The sequence below is a fragment of the Phycodurus eques genome, chromosome 18, assembly GCF_024500275.1.
Source record: "Phycodurus eques isolate BA_2022a chromosome 18, UOR_Pequ_1.1, whole genome shotgun sequence".
Classification (NCBI taxonomy): domain Eukaryota; kingdom Metazoa; phylum Chordata; class Actinopteri; order Syngnathiformes; family Syngnathidae; genus Phycodurus; species Phycodurus eques.
The window spans coordinates 9,530,922-9,546,678 of record NC_084542.1 but is presented as its reverse complement, the minus strand read 5'-3'; the positions used below and the strand labels follow the sequence as shown (position 1 = coordinate 9,546,678).

Genomic DNA, 15,757 nt, shown 5'->3' with positions numbered 1-15,757 from the left:
AGCATGCGCAATGCGATTTATCAAACCTGAGACAAACTGTGATGGCTGATTTTGCCTCTTTAAAACTGCATCTGATGGTTTATTGTCACTAATGGTTAATTTCACAAATATTTTAGTATTCCGTATATTGCATATTTATTTGGGACGTTATTCACTGGGTCTACCCCGCCTCTCGCCCGAAGATACCTGGGATACGCTCCAGCATGCCTGCGACCCTAGTGAGGATAAGCGGTATATAAAATGGATGGATGGATAGATTGGCCCTACGGGGCCTCAGTAAACGTGATATATGAATTAAAATCGTCCACACATTGCTGCGTTATGGACATTTTTCTGCCGAGAGGCCTGAATTCAGGTCATTCGAATTTCTCAAGCTTATCTTTTTCACTCGTGAAGATCTCCTTCGACCTCTCCACTCCCGAGCCAGCACTGTCAACGTAACAGACGTGCTCTCACAAGTGGGTCTTCTACAAGGAGGCAACGAATCAGAGGAAAGGGGGCGATCTTAGCCAAATATGGACAAAGCGGATACAAAACTGGGCTCAAACAGAAGTAGCTGTCACAGGGGGCTTTTCTGGACTCTCGTTTGACAAAACCATGGTTTTTCTTTAAATTAAATTGATACTTTTATACTAACTTAGAGGTCACTCTATGAAGGTCTAAATAGTCAAAATATGGGTCCTTTAAAATAATCAATCAACAAATTTGATAATGAGATAAATGATTAAAAAAATTAAGTATTAATGAATTGCTACATTAATGCTCTGAGGGCTGGATTAAAGAGCACAGTGTGCTGTATGTGACCCGTGGGCCACAGTTTGCCCACCCCTTGCACGACAGTCACATTAAGATGTATAGAAATCCAAAATTATTCTCTCTATACATTAGAATATGATTGAAAACTGGTCTCATTATACTGTATCATATACAGCATTATAGTATACTACTAATCCGCTCTGTGTATAGTATATACTAGCTATGTACTATGTAATAGAAAAACAATAAGGCTATATTGGTCTTCCTTCGTGGCCTCCAAGTAAAAAATTTTTGTTGTCATTGAGATGTCACACTAGATTGTGTGTGTGTTTGTGTGTGTCCAAGTGATAAAATGTCTGCATTCTTTTGCCAGCACTGCAGCAACGTCATCCAAGCCGAGCCAACGCTTTGCGGGATTAAAGCTTTCAGCGAGGCCACCGCTCGGCTCAAATTGATGACGCTGTTTGTGCGTGTGCCAGTTGACACCTCCACTTTGTGGTAAGTTCCTCAAACCTTCGAAAAAAATTGTATGTGTGTGTTACCTGAGCCGGCGTACGAGTCCAGTACTGCGTCGCCTGTCGTGGTCACTGCATCACTGTTGTTCATCGGCTCTGTTTTCACTTAAAAAATAAATATGTTAGAAATTTAGGTGTCATGTGAGGCTAGTATAGAGGAACACAAACAAACAGAAACCCATGCACATACAGTATAGAATAGTTTTCTCCCCGTTTCCACCAAGCAATGCTAATCAATTCATTTTGTATACTGTACTGCTGCCATTCTTTGGGGGTTTTGTCAAAATGTACCATAGTAACTTCCAAACCACAATGCCGATCGACTCTAGTAGACCACTTGGTGGAAACGTGGCTTTTAAAAGTCTGTGCATAAAATGTCATTTGCAAAGTTCCCTCAAAGAGTTGTGGATGATTTACTTGACCATGAAATGGAGTAAAGTGGTATCTTGACTTACTATCTTGACTTGAGTTTCATATGTTCCACGATTACTCCTAACTCAACTTATCAGCTCAAATAAATTTTCGCCATTAAAACAGATTTAAATGCCATTGATCTGTTCCAACCCGCTGAAAAAAAACAGCCTTTCTTACGTATATGCAGTCAGGTTGGCCAGCTAGTCTGCATGTGAGTGTGTGGGCGTGTGTTGTGGCCTACATCAGCTCCTTACGAGTGTTCTCATTTTGTATGTTATTGTTTGACTGTTTCTTCAATAAACAACTGAAAGTGCATCTGGGATTGTAGCTCTCCATGCCCACATGTGAGGCCATTACAGTACCTTAATTGCTCCATTAATCTTTCCACTTCACTTGCAACACAAAGCAAAAAATTGAACGAATGATGACTTGTAAATTGGGGCATACGTAATTCAAGGTACCACTGTTGATGAACAGAAATTTGAAAGTATTACATCAGTGGTGAGGAAATCTTTTTCCTATCAGTCCTCCAAATTGGAAGGCAAAATTATGAAAAAAAAAAATCTAATGTAGCAATTAAAAGCAGATTATAATTATTCATTCTGACCGTTTTCATTTATTTATTTATTTATTTATTTTAGAATTAACACGGCAGGCTGCAGTTTCCCCACCACTGTCCTAAGGCATGAGAACTGTGCCAATGTTTCATTCCAAAAAACAAATCAGTATTACAGTCAACAGAAAGCCAAAAAAAAACACTTCCCAGCAAACTCAACAGCAATCCGAGCCAATTCAGTGCAAATAGACACACGGCGTTAGCCTTAAAAGTACAGTCTATACTGTACAGTATAAATAGGCATAGTAAGGGCTGCGGTCAATTCACACACATGCACCTCTGTACCATAGTCCTTGGAGGTTGGCGCTGGGGGCGGGCTGCTGCAGCCCAGCAGCCAATCAGCCGTGTTTAGAACGGTCATGTTTTCACCTACGAGATGCAAGGTGGGAAGACGGTGAGGACAAGAATGACGGCTGCCAACTGATGCCTTATAAGCAACCCATTTGTTTTACAGCAGGTGGACATTTTGGAATAAAGGCTTTCGACAGCAGGGTCTATGACACTTAAGTGTTTTTTTCCATTGTTAGATGAATAAATACAGTTAGCTTAGCATCAAATAAAGACTAAACTATGAAGGTAGAAGATAAGCATTTCAAAGCCAACAATTCCAATACTATGGCATCCACATTAAGGTCAAAACATACACTTACTTAGAACTTTAGCACATCGGGTAAAGATGTTAGATAAAAATACTCCGACTTGTCATACGTGTGTATGGAAAATTACGGTTACTAAAAAGCAAAATTATGGGTTAAAGGTATTCATATGTTTTTTTGTTTTTTTCATGCCCCCATTTGCAAGAAAGGATTGTCTGCCCTGCAAATGTTGTAATGGGACTGATATTTTATCTTTTTTTTTTAACTTTACACTGGAAGATTAGCTGCTTTGATTAGTTTGGAAAGACTCAAATTTGTACATTTTATTGATGAATTTATGAGAATAGTTGTTGTTTATTTTAGGAGACTAATTTATTTTTAATTAAAATGATTGTTTGTTGTGGGTCAAATTGACCTTTTGGAAAATCTAGAAAATATGTACTGTATATCAAAAGAGATTTGATTAAACTTCTTCAACTTGCCTTATTTTTGTACTTTACGGTTTCAAAAATATATTTAAAAAGTACAATTCAAATTTGCATTGTGTTATTATATTTTTCAATGATTCAACGTACGTCACATTGACCAATCTTGTTGGTAAGAAACTGACACAACAGGAGGGTAAACTGAGCAGCAAATCAAAATAATTCCCATAAATAGAATTATTTTTTTCAATATTTCCCTCATCTCTAGTCTCTGCAACCTATTTTAAAATGTATATTTGTGTTTCTATCCAGTTTTACTGTGCATAACATATGCATAAATGAAAGCAGCTCAAGTTGGATATCGTTGCGTAAATGTACTGTGAGCCCCAATCTATCATGGTGGATACATTCCGGACCCAGCTGCGAAAGGTAAAATTCTCAATATACAGAGACATTATTAAAAAAAAAAAAAAAAAACTGAGGAAATTAAAGACTTGGTTGCACAGTTCTCCAAATAAGAGGCAAAATGTTCAAGCTGTGTATTTGTCACTCCCAGTTAAAGTTTATTGTAAGACTGGCACATAAAACATTGTACATTTAAATACCAAAATGTTCAACCAAACCAAGTAATTTCATTTATCGAAAGTTCACTACATATAATGCTAAACTAACAGAAATCAGCATAGATGTTACGGGTTGCGGCCCCCCCCCCCCCCCCCCCCCCCCCCCAATCCAATTTCCCACCCAGCAGGCCAAATCCGTCTGACGTCAGGTGAGAGGAATGCAAGCGATGTTGTTTGTTTTGGCCGCAGGCTTGCCGTCTCGCCTCAGTTCGGCTTCGGCCCCGCTACCTGTGAGCTCATCGCCAAATGATTAAAATGTGTCACCGTAGGATGCTAAGGTCAGCGCTGAGAAGAAGAGAGGGAAGAGGGGGCCTAAAAGAGGAGAATACGGTGGTCTGAAAGAGCTGAGGCGTTGACGGACGTGACGTGTTAATGCTCTTGTTGAAGAAATAGTTTCCAATGGGATTTTGGAGCGTTTCATCCGCGCACGCTGCCAAGTGGTTAGCGGCAAAAGTGCCTCAGTGTGTATTTACACTTGACTGCTTGTGCCAGTGTTGTTGGCACGTCAAGGGAACGGCAAAAAAATTCTCTGACTGATGACTTTGCAATGGATTTCATAAAGTTCTATTGTTTCAATCACATCCTTTGCTGCTAAGCAGAGAAGCATGAGACAGTCGTAAAAAAATGAGTATAAAAGTGGTCATCAAGAGTAAAACGATGGGCCCTAAAACTCTGGCAACAGCGCAGCAGTTGTCCCTGCTTTTTATTTTCCATTTCATTGCTAAAATGTATTTTCATCAAGCCATAATTCTATGAACTATGTGCATCAGGTCTGTGACGTACTTCCGATCTCGCCAGTGATTGGCAACTTAGTTTGGGGCCTGCTTCCTGCTCCATTCAAAATGAATGGACAGAAAAACCTGAAGAATTTGTAAATGCAATGTGAGGGATACTTTTAGGATGGTTAATTTTGCAATTATAGAGAATCAAGCCGGTGCAGCGAGGCATACAGCAATGGTCATTTGAGCCACCCACCGTTTTATGGAGCGTAAAAGTATCACTCACATATTTATTAATTTTTCAAGCAGAAACCCGCCCAAGTTTTTCTATACGTTCACTTTACCACTTTTATGCATGGAGCAGGAAGCTAACGGGATACTGATTTACCAATTACTGCGAGATCGGAAGTAGGTCACGGACCATTCATTCTCACATTTTCACCTTTAGGGAATTTTATAGTCTTTAATTAGCCCAAGAAGCAAGAAGCTGAAGTACATGCAGAAAACCCACAGACGCTTGGGGAGAACGTGCACATGGCATACAGGCTGTGATTTGAACCCAGAATATCCTGACTGGGATGCAGATGCACTAACCACTACACACTGTCCTGCTAGTGTGACATCTCCAATTTTCAAAATGTTGAAAGAAGTAAAAAAAAAAAAAAAAAAAAAAAACAATACAGTGGACCCCTGCGTATTTGTGGTTCGGCATTTGCAAAGTTCCTTTTTTTTTTGTGGGGTGGGGACCTAACCCCCGTTATTCATGGAAAACTGTGCTTATTCGCATTTTTTTCATAAAAGTATTTAATATAATTTTTAAAACTAATTTTTTTCCCCATGGCAATTATAAGGTGTGTCACTGATTCATATATTTCGCTATTCGCAGTCGGGCTCGGTCTCCAACCCTCGCAAATAGCAGGGGTGCACTGTACACAATAAATTGCTGAATTACTAGTTTTTAAATGACATGTCAAGGAAAAAGGTTTTTGAACTATTGTTCAAGTTAAATTACAAAGGGGTTTGGTAAAAAAAAAAAAAAAGCATACAATGCTTATAGAGATGTGCGTCTATAGCAATGTAGATCATTTTTGCACATATTTTAGCATAATTTGCTTTAGGGTTAGGGTTAAAAAATTATGTGCCGGCTTTAAGTTTGACACCTGTGCTTGACATTAATGTCACAATTACAGAAAACTGGTGGTGTTTCACAAGGCTTGCTACTTAGTCCACAGATCTTTAGTTTATCACGATATGAATGTCAAAATTGCCTGCCGTTGCCGCCGTAGGAACACAACTCCGTCATAAACCAAGTACCCCCTGAAGTTGAGAACCATTGGACCAAACGACCAACAAACCTTTTCATAGGTTTGTTGGTCGTTCTACGGCATGTCATCACGAAGACATGACATGCCATAGAAGCAGTGTTTTTTTTTTTTTTTAGCTTTTAGGTTGGTCAATCTACTGTCACAATAACAGGGCCGCTCACCTCCTGTTCCATTGGCGGTGACTGTGGAGGGGCTGCCGAGGTTGTTCTTGTCCAGCTTGGAGCCACTGGAATCTCCGCCGCCCACACGATTATGAGGACTGGCTAGGTCCTGCATTTCCATAGACCTGTAGGGGTTCGAAAGTGAGAAGGAGAGAAGTGGAAGTGAAGAACTGCACTTATGGATGCACTCCATTTTGCATGTGTCTGTAAACCCTTTTGTCGTACATTTTTGTTTATTCTGGATGGTTACCATGGCAGCAGCTCATGTGGGTTGTAAATAAACACAAAGGAGTAGGAGAAAAAACATGAAACACTTGCTGATGACTTTCACTTTACATGCTGCCGCAAAACCCACAACCACATGTGTGCCATGGCGGAATGTTGACTCAAGTGCGTGTAGTGGGTCTGAACAGCTAGCTGTGCGTGCGTGTGTGTGTGTGTGTGTGTGTGTAGTGAGTCACGTCGCCTGCAGGCGGGCTGGTCACACTTTTTTGCAGCACATCAAAGCCAGAAGAGATGGCAGGATGGTGGGAGAATTCAAACAAACGCGCACGTGTGTCGCGGTTCAAGAAGGCGTGTCCAACCCTGCCTGTCCCGTCCCTTGCTTTCCAGGCCCGGTTGACAAACCCGCAAGTCAGACTGACAGCTTTAAACATTTCACTCGCACCAGACGAGACTTGGCTTGGCTTGAGAAAGTTAAACATTCTTAACTTGGCTTTCACTCACTACATTTTTTTTCTCTTGTATCGTATCCAAATAGTACATCTTAGAACTAATCAGTGTTCTGAACCAGTTGTTTCTAATGGGTCGAAAAGTACTCCCCCCCCCCCCCCCCCCCCTCTGTCTTTCAACAGAAGGAAATGACTTTTATTCATACTTACCTTCTTTTTTGTGATGGCAGCAGTTGGTGTTTCATAAACTCTTCTTCTCTGCTATTCACATTAAGAGTGTGTATTGAGACGCATTACTTGATATTTACCCGCGTGGATGTGGAAAATGGACCACAAGGATTAATGTCAAAAGAACGTGCATGCATCCCACCCTTACCACAGCACACACTGAGGTCTTTATGGTGAGTATAGTGAGATTCATTCACTTTCTTCAAAAGATGTGTGGTTCTGTATTTCTCAATCTGTCTTGAATAAATACAGTGGTGCCTTGAGATACAGGTGACCTGACTTAGAAGTAGTTTGAGATATGGGGGACGATTATTATTATTATTTATTTTTTTGCTTTGACTTGCGGGCCAAATTTTGAGATATGACCGCTGTATGGTGGCAGTGAACTCAACTCACTTCACAAAAAGCAGCATTTTGGCATAGTGAACAATTCTTGAAAAAGAGGCCTCAAGTTGGTTAATGCCACTCCAATTGGAAGTTTATTGCCTTCTGCTAGCTTAACGCGAACAGACAATGAAAAACACCGGAGACAGCATCTATGCGTTATAACCCTTAAGTAATGGATATTTGAACACAAACGGAGAAGTTTCTGTGTAGACACAAAATATATACTCACAGGCATATATTCTTTATCCTCAGCAACAAATTAAGAGTCTATATATATTCATATGTCTGTATTATTTTGATGCGGCACAGTGGAAACTCGTTAGCATATCTGCCTCAGAGTTCTGAGGGCCGGGGTTCAAATCCCGGTCCCGCCTGTGTGGAGTTTGCATGTTCTCCCCCTGCCTGCGTGCGTTTTCTCCGGGCACTCCGGTTTCCTCTCACATCCCAAAAACATGCATGGTAGGTTGACTGAAGACTCTAAATTGCCCATAGGTGTGAATGTGAGTGTGAATTGTTGTTTGTTTATATGTGCCCGCTGATTGGCTTGCGAACAGTTCAGGGTGTACCCCGCCTCTCGCCCAAAGATAGGTGGGATAGGCTCCAGCAAGCCCGAGACCCTAGTGAGGATTAGCGGTACAGAAAATGGATGGATGTATTATACTGCCCCTGGTGGCCAAGGCGTGCACATCAGAGGGAGCAGCACAATGCCCATTTAATTGAAGCATAAAGTGTGACAAAAACTGTTGAATTCTTTACATTTTGTTTGAATATGTCATTACTGCATGTTTTTATAAAGTACAATATTATAGAGTGCTATTATTGTCATTAGAAAACTGATGTGTTTTGGGAGGCTGGAACGGATTAACGGCATTTCCATTAATTTCAATGGGGAAAGATGATATGAGATACGAGTGTTCTGAGTTACGAGTGGGGGCATGGAAATAATTAAACTACAGACACAACTGCATTTTTGTTTTTCTCCATGTGTTTGTACATACTGTCGCCTTAATGTTTATTTACCTGCTGTCTGAAGGGTCTGGAACATGAGAATCACTGTTTGATTTCTTCACCTGCAGATGACCCAGAGCAGAAAGATTCAGTTATTCAACATTAAAGAACAAAATCATTTGAAATTATATTGCTTGGAGTATGGGCCAAAAATTTATATGCACATTTTTTTTTCATTTGATTAAATTTTGTTTTTTTTCCCTGGCATCTTTTGCCTTCCTGATCACATTCCTTCCTTTCTTCCTTCCACTTCAGACCTGCTTTCTTCTTCTTTCCTTTCTGACCTCCTTCCTTTCTTCATCTCTTCCCTCAGATCCCCCTTTTTTGTAGACTTCCTTCCTTTGCTTAAAACCTCTTTTCTGTCATCCTTCCTTCCACTTTCACCAAATTATTTGTCATCATTCAAAGTACCTCGTACCTGTAAATAAAAAACGTATTGAAAGTGCATACTTACCTTTGACCCCGCCCCCCACCCAGCTGTATAATATACAGATATATACAGTATTCTACATAAATAACCCAAAATTGACAGAGGCTTTAAGTGGCCTCCAAGTTTAGACATTATCTTTCTCTTGTTCACCCTTGACCCGACACCATGCCCGCTTCGAGTCCCTTACTCTCCTCTTTAAGGGTTGAAAGGGAACGACGGGGTCGCGTTAGGTCACAAGGAGCGGGGGCCTCTCTTTCACCTCTCTTAGGCAGCCGACACTATAACGAGACGTGTCAATCAACGCGTGTATACTCTATGAATGTTAAAAAAAAAAAAATAATTTCAAAAATGCACACAGGCCGAGTGTGTACGCACAATTGTGCGCGCGGCTGCCACAGCGGGTCTCTATTAAAATTCCTCCCTCTTATTTGGAACAGGAACTAATTAGGACAGTAAATGGGGGGAGGAGCCACAGGCAATGTGTACCAGCTGCCCTCTAATCACTGTGTCAACACGCTGCTGAGGTGTAGGCCACGCGTACTGGACACACACGTGGAGACACGCATGCACAAATCGACATAGGCGGCGTGTGTTCAAGACATTTGCAAATGAGCGCAGTCATGGTCAGCGTGAAGAAACTGCCTGGCCAAGCACCTATTTAGAAAGCAGGTCGTCGGCTTTGACCTCACCCACATTTTGTCATTAGTCATCCACTTTTTTAGTATTTTCTTTTTTAAATAGCCGTCAAAAACATCTTTTGAACGTGCAACATTCATTTCAGTCCACATTACGGAACTGGTGGGAAGCATGATAAATAGTTCATTCATAAGTTTTATTTGTGTCTTCTATCTTTGTGTTTCAAAGAAATATCAAAGTTCTACAAAAGTTTAAAAAACAATATTAAAAGCATTCAGAAATGACAACAAACAGCCGGAGGAGGTACAGGTCGACAAAATCAGAATAGCAAGGTTAAGAATGGAGATTTAAAAAAGATGAGAATTTTTAAATACAAAAGTTTTTAGCCCCTTTTTGAACATCTCCCCACGTTGTGGAGCTGACAAGGACTCTGGGAGGGTTTTCTAAATTGTGCATATACAACTGAGTAAATAAAAGAATAAATATAAAAACAAATTAAATAGCACAATTCCATAAAATGAAACACATTAGACGCAGATATTCGAGCCTGACCACGAATAACCAAAATTCACAAATACTGTCATTTCTTATAATTGCCATGAAAAAAAAATTGCAAGCAGAGCCTTGGGTCAAAAAACCTGCAAATACAGAGGGGTTTCAGCCAACAACGGGCAATAGGTTCAGCCCCAAAACAATCCACGAATAGGTGAATTTGCAAATGCCACACCGCAAATTTGCGCGGGTCCACTGTAATGTCATTAAATTCAATAGGTCACTAGGTATTTTCTCTGTCTGTCCATTATTCATATACTTAAATAAGACAAGCCTAGCATTGGATGCACATTAAATATTTTAATTTGTGGTGGGGTAATTAATTCATTGTATTTTAATAGAATGCAAATACTTGACACAATAGGCTATGTTTCTCGATTGCTGTCCTACTCGAAGCCTGTCGGTGTAGGTAATGCGATTTTAAACTCGCGGACTGTCAAACCAAATCAAGAAAGGCATTTTCGCTGTCCATGCGCTAGGGATGCTAATGCTAAAAACATTGCCATAGACGCACATCTCTATTTTTGGACACGAGTTTCAAAAAACGTTTCAGATCAGTGTAATCCAGCCTTAACTCTGCTTCACCTGCACAAAATTGTTGTCGGGACCAACCAAGGTATGTGGCAAGTTAGTCTTGCTTGTAGTAGAATGGTCGACGGTAACGTTAGCTCTGGTGTCTGCTAACTGCAACAAGTTCAGTGTCACAGAAATGAAAAAGTGTGAGTAAATGCATTTTGTAAGCATATTAAAATTCCGAGCCTAATTGTGTGAATTCTCAAGAATATGCACGCATTATTCTGCAACCACAAAATATTTATTATTTATTCTGCCCACTTTTTTTTGTTTTATATCCTACTGCTAACACATTTCTCAGCCGATTTGAACCACTCAAAACTGACTGGATTCACAATATTCAGGACGTTAGGAATTCCCTCCATCCATCCATTTTCTGAGCCGCTTTTCCTCACTAGGGTCGCGGGCGTGCTGGAGCCTATCCCAGCTGTCATCGGGCAGGAGGCGGGGTACACCCTGAACTGGTTGCCAGTCAATCGCAGGGCACATAGGAACAAACAACCATTCGCGCTCACAGTCATGCCTACGGGCAATTTAGAGTCTCCAATTAATGCATGTTTTTGGGATGTGGGAGGAAACCGGAGTGCCCGGAGAAAACCCACGCAGGCACGGGGAGAACATGCAAACTCCACACAGGCGCGGCCGAGGATTGAACCACAATCCACTAAGTCATCTTTCCCATTCCAAATGGAAACTGTTTAGCTCATTCAGGACAAAATGTCCACATTTGAATTATTCCACATTTTTCATGACAAAATTCCCATTTTACCCCCATTATTGCTCATTTTCCATGACAACATTCCCAAATTCAGAGACATTTTACATATACAGCTCCATCTTCCACATTTCAAACTGTGTGTCACATTCAGTACATCTTGGAAACATTTGATCAAATTCTGAGATATTTTACATATTTATGTCCGCCCTCATTTCTTGACTGAGCCAGCGTATGCATCTTGGGAACAAGAACATCCTATTCTCAAAATTCCCAAATGTTCATAGAAAATTTTACCTTCTTCCATTTTTCTTTACCATGTCAAACTATTCCAACTTCAAACTGTTCATCTTATTTAGGACATCCTGAGAGCTATTTATCACACGCCTGAAATTCCCAATTTTTTTGTGTGTGGGCGTGTGCGTGTGTGGCTGTTATTATTTGGGTGACATGGTTCTGATTAGAGATTCCACGCAGAGAGTCCAATAAGAAGTGGCACTTAGCTGTTTAAGACGGGGGGTGGGGGGCGGGTGGTTGGGGACCTCGCATGGATCACTTTACACGCACTTTCATGTCGCGTTTCATGCTTTGCTGAAATTTAACAAGGCTGTCAGTCACGGCGTTGGCGAGAGCGCGGCCGTGAGAAAGCGTGCACGCACACACATGCACACGCACGAGGGGGAACAGACAATCCTGGCTGTTTCTGTCTCGACACAATCCCAGGACACCACAAGCACACTTTGATCCCCGACAAAGCTTATCGTTCATTGTGCGCGTACACTTTGGCCTCAGTGACAACATCCCTCAGACATTCACTGTTAGATTTAATTCTATATACGGAACATACAAACATCTTTCTTAGCAAACACTTAGTAATTCTCCTGTCGTTTAATGCAATAATACATGTTGTTAAAGTAAATCCCTCTCCGACCGGAACCATATTTGGTACCCTTTAAAATGGATGCCTCACTATTAGGCAGTAGAGATAGAATCATGTGTAACCAAATAGCGAAGAGGTCCCAACGACGAAGACAATAATAATTAAACACAATGAAACATGAGTATATTATACCGGTATACCTATGTACGCATATATATATATATACATAGATGTACATATGTATATTACACATTTCATGATGAATAAGCATTTATAGATACATAGATATCGACAATATAAGCAAGGAGGAAAAAAACAGAAGATTGAAGAAGTATTAAATGGTCTAATTATGCTACAGTAACATTTATAGTAGCAAATAAATGACTGTTCATTTTCCACCTTGTTGTTATACTGTATACGTATACAGCCAGTTGACTAAGCTTAAAGCACTTTGTACACATAAAATATATCCGTATACTTATTTCCCCCGGAGACGTTTCAGTGTATTTTGTCAGGTTAGGGTTGTGTGTTGTTATATTTTTTTCATACTCAGTGAGATTAAATTGTCACAGCAGCAAAATTCACACATAATTGTATTTACGGTGCCGTACACACAACGAAGTACAAACAAAAACAAAGAGCAGCATTGAGGAAAGATTTTGTAAGTAAAACTGAGGGTTAAAAAGTAAGTAAAAGAAAGCATCCTTGGGTCCCTTGTAAGCGCTATATAAATCTAAGCTCTTACTATTTTAAGATAGCTGAATTTACAGTCATTTGTCCACTGCATAACTCGGAAAATACGATAGACATTTTTGGTCTTTACTTAAATTAAAAAAAGCTAGCAAAAATGGGGCAACAGAGTAGGTTAGTGTTTAGCATGGCTGCCTCCCAATTCGGAGCTTCAGAGTTTGAATCTCAACTTCCTTTGTGGGATGTTCTTCTCTGTGCTGACGGGTTTTTCCTCCCGCGTTCCAAAAACATCCGTTCGGTTCATTTAAGACTCTCAATCGTCCAGAGGTGTGAGTGAGTGTGAATGCTTGTCTGTCTGTATGTGCGCTGTGAGCGACCAGTCCAGGGTGTACCCCACTTCTCGACTCTAATGAGGACAAGTGCTATAGAAAATGGATGAATGGTACTACAATAAAAATGCTGATGCCGCCGTGTTTCTCGATCAGTAGAAAAGGAATACAAAGTGTCATATGATAACACGAAATCCCTCTTTCCGTTATCTAATAGAGTCGGCCTCCTTCAGGGGGCCACCAGGCCTGAAGGAGCCATCTGTGTCGCCTGAGCCACTTTCGGGAAAAAAAAGGGGTCGACCTTTGAACCCGACGGCCGGGTGAGCTGCCCGTGAACACAAGCGCGCCTGATGCTGTGTGGAATCCCTCAGGGGAAGGAACAACAACAACAATAAAACTCCCGGTAATTAGCACTAAATTAAAAAGTGGCATTTATTTCAGGGAATTACACCCAATTAGTTAGTGCTGCTGTCAGTGTTGAATGATATTTGTTTGTGTGTGTGGGAAATGAACTTGCTTGTTATGTTTGAATTTACGTGACATGTTAAAGAATTTAAAGCGCAATCGGGAAGAAGTGAGGCCAAATTAGATGGATTTTGGGAATGGAATATTGCTGTACTTTTGATAAGGGTTTGAAACAGACAAATCACGAAAAATATACATACACACGCGCACTTTCGGATAATTAAAAGGACAAATAACCGCAGCTATGCCTTTAGGAACTCAAAGTAATGTCATGTCACCTTTAAATGGTTGTACTTTTTTATTTTGACAATGTACATGGCACACACACACACACACACAGACTACATCAGTCCTATAATAATAAAATACTATTTAATATTGTTAACAATGAACACTCACTGACCTGCACAATGCAATGAGATCCAACACAAATATTCTCATGAATCACTATAGGAAATTTGCTAAGAATAATCTAACAATATGTCCTGATAACCCAGTCATCTCCTCCTAAGAATCTAACTTTGTGCAAACCCTTTTTTAACATAAGGCCCAAGATGATCAATTCTGTACTAACATACTCAACTATTTCACATATTGCCTAATATCGACATGTTCTGTACACAGAAGACGTTAGTTTACTATACAGGCGAGCGGCTTACCTCAAGAGTGCAGTCAGGTCACTTTGCAGTTGTGCACTTCTGCACATTAAACAGCGATGTCATCCACCAGTCAGCTTACACACACACACACAAACGCACACACTCGGTCCAATTAAAAGTGCGTTTATCGTCCCGCAGGTGCCACGTTCGTCTGTGTCTCGCTATGTGCCACAAACAGGCATCAATTCCCTCCTTTCATCTTTAAGGCCGAGCTTTTCTCAAAAAGTCCTAAAAAGTTTCCAAGCTCTCAATAAAAAGGAAAAAAGAGCGTTAAAGAGACGCTTTTGACTCCACGTCCTCCGAAGCAGTCCATCCATGCGCAGCTGCTGTCTTCCTCAAGTGCACTAATGGGGAACGTTTCACTCAGCCTTCCTCCCTCCTCCTCCTCCTCCTCTTCCTCCTCTCTCATTCTCCCTCCTTCATCGCTCCTCCTCCTCGCACTCGCTCTCTCAGCTGTCACTCAATTCACATTTTTAGCCGGTCAACTCTCTTTTATTCAGTTAAAGCACCGAGAGGTGAAGAAACTTCACTTGAATGTTTTAGTCTCTGTAGAGTGAAAATAAATGTCTTGTAAATTGGACACAGCACAGAGAAGAGTGTTGTTAACAAGCCTGATAAGTTTGAATGATTACAGACAAAAATCACCAAGCATGTAAAATGAGTCTTCAAAATTGTGAAAAATCAAGCTATTCTCATCGCTCTCACATGCTGTGGGTGTGTCTGTTTAATCCGCTGAAACCACGCCCTCCTCAACTGGCAATCAAATAAATCTACTACAACCTGGAAAAACGGATGCTACTTCATCTAGCATATTTCTTATACCTACACATAAGTACATGTTTGAGCCGCGAAAATATTTCCGCTTAAAGTCTCCGGTGGCTGGAATATATCCCACCGGGTCGTCACAGGGCTTTTCCATGCCGTGACAACGAGGCACTCAAAAGTGGCAAAGCCCCTGTCCACTCACTGGCTGTCACGTCTTGACCGCCCCCCCTTGCTCTTCCGCCTTCTCTCCATGATGTGCACACACTAATGGCCAGCAACAAGGCGGCCTAAAGAGGCCACGCCAGCGGACTATCCAAATGGAAAATGCTTTTTAGGGGTGTAGGCATAAATAGCTAGCTAACTGCACGTCGCAATTGTGCTGGATAAGCACGGATGAGAACGAAGGTGCTCAAGTTCTTAAATAGTGGGGCAGGGGCAACCACCTGCCGGATGCGGGAGTGCGTCACCAGGCATCGTTTTAGCCATGCCCAATAAAACTGAAAATGGTGAGAAACTGTTTGACGATAATTGAATACCACATGCAGTAGGTCTCGGTCTTTACACGTTTTCAGCAATTATCATCAAACATGTATCATGTAGTTCGAATTCGAAATAAATC

The 15,757-nt window shown here is 40.9% G+C and overlaps 1 protein-coding gene across 4 annotated transcripts in view; it reads right to left on the bottom strand.

Annotated features, from left to right (window-relative positions):
• eya4 (EYA transcriptional coactivator and phosphatase 4) overlaps positions 1-14,682 on the bottom strand; it is a 31,038-nt gene extending 16,356 nt beyond the window's left edge. For 2 of the 4 annotated variants that reach the window (XM_061704689.1, XM_061704688.1), the window contains exons 1-3: positions 8,457-8,507; positions 6,151-6,275; positions 1,299-1,376 (exon numbers count right to left, since the gene is read on the bottom strand). In XM_061704689.1, coding sequence (XP_061560673.1) covers positions 1,299-1,376; positions 6,151-6,271 — 199 coding nt within the window. In that variant the 5' untranslated portion in view covers positions 6,272-6,275; positions 8,457-8,507. Of the gene's footprint in view, positions 1-1,298; positions 1,377-2,586; positions 2,671-6,150; positions 6,276-8,456; positions 8,508-14,373 lie in introns of those variants that run through there. The other 2 variants (XM_061704691.1, XM_061704690.1) reach the window with 2 other exon arrangements.
• Positions 14,683-15,757: the final 1,075 nt, after the last annotated feature.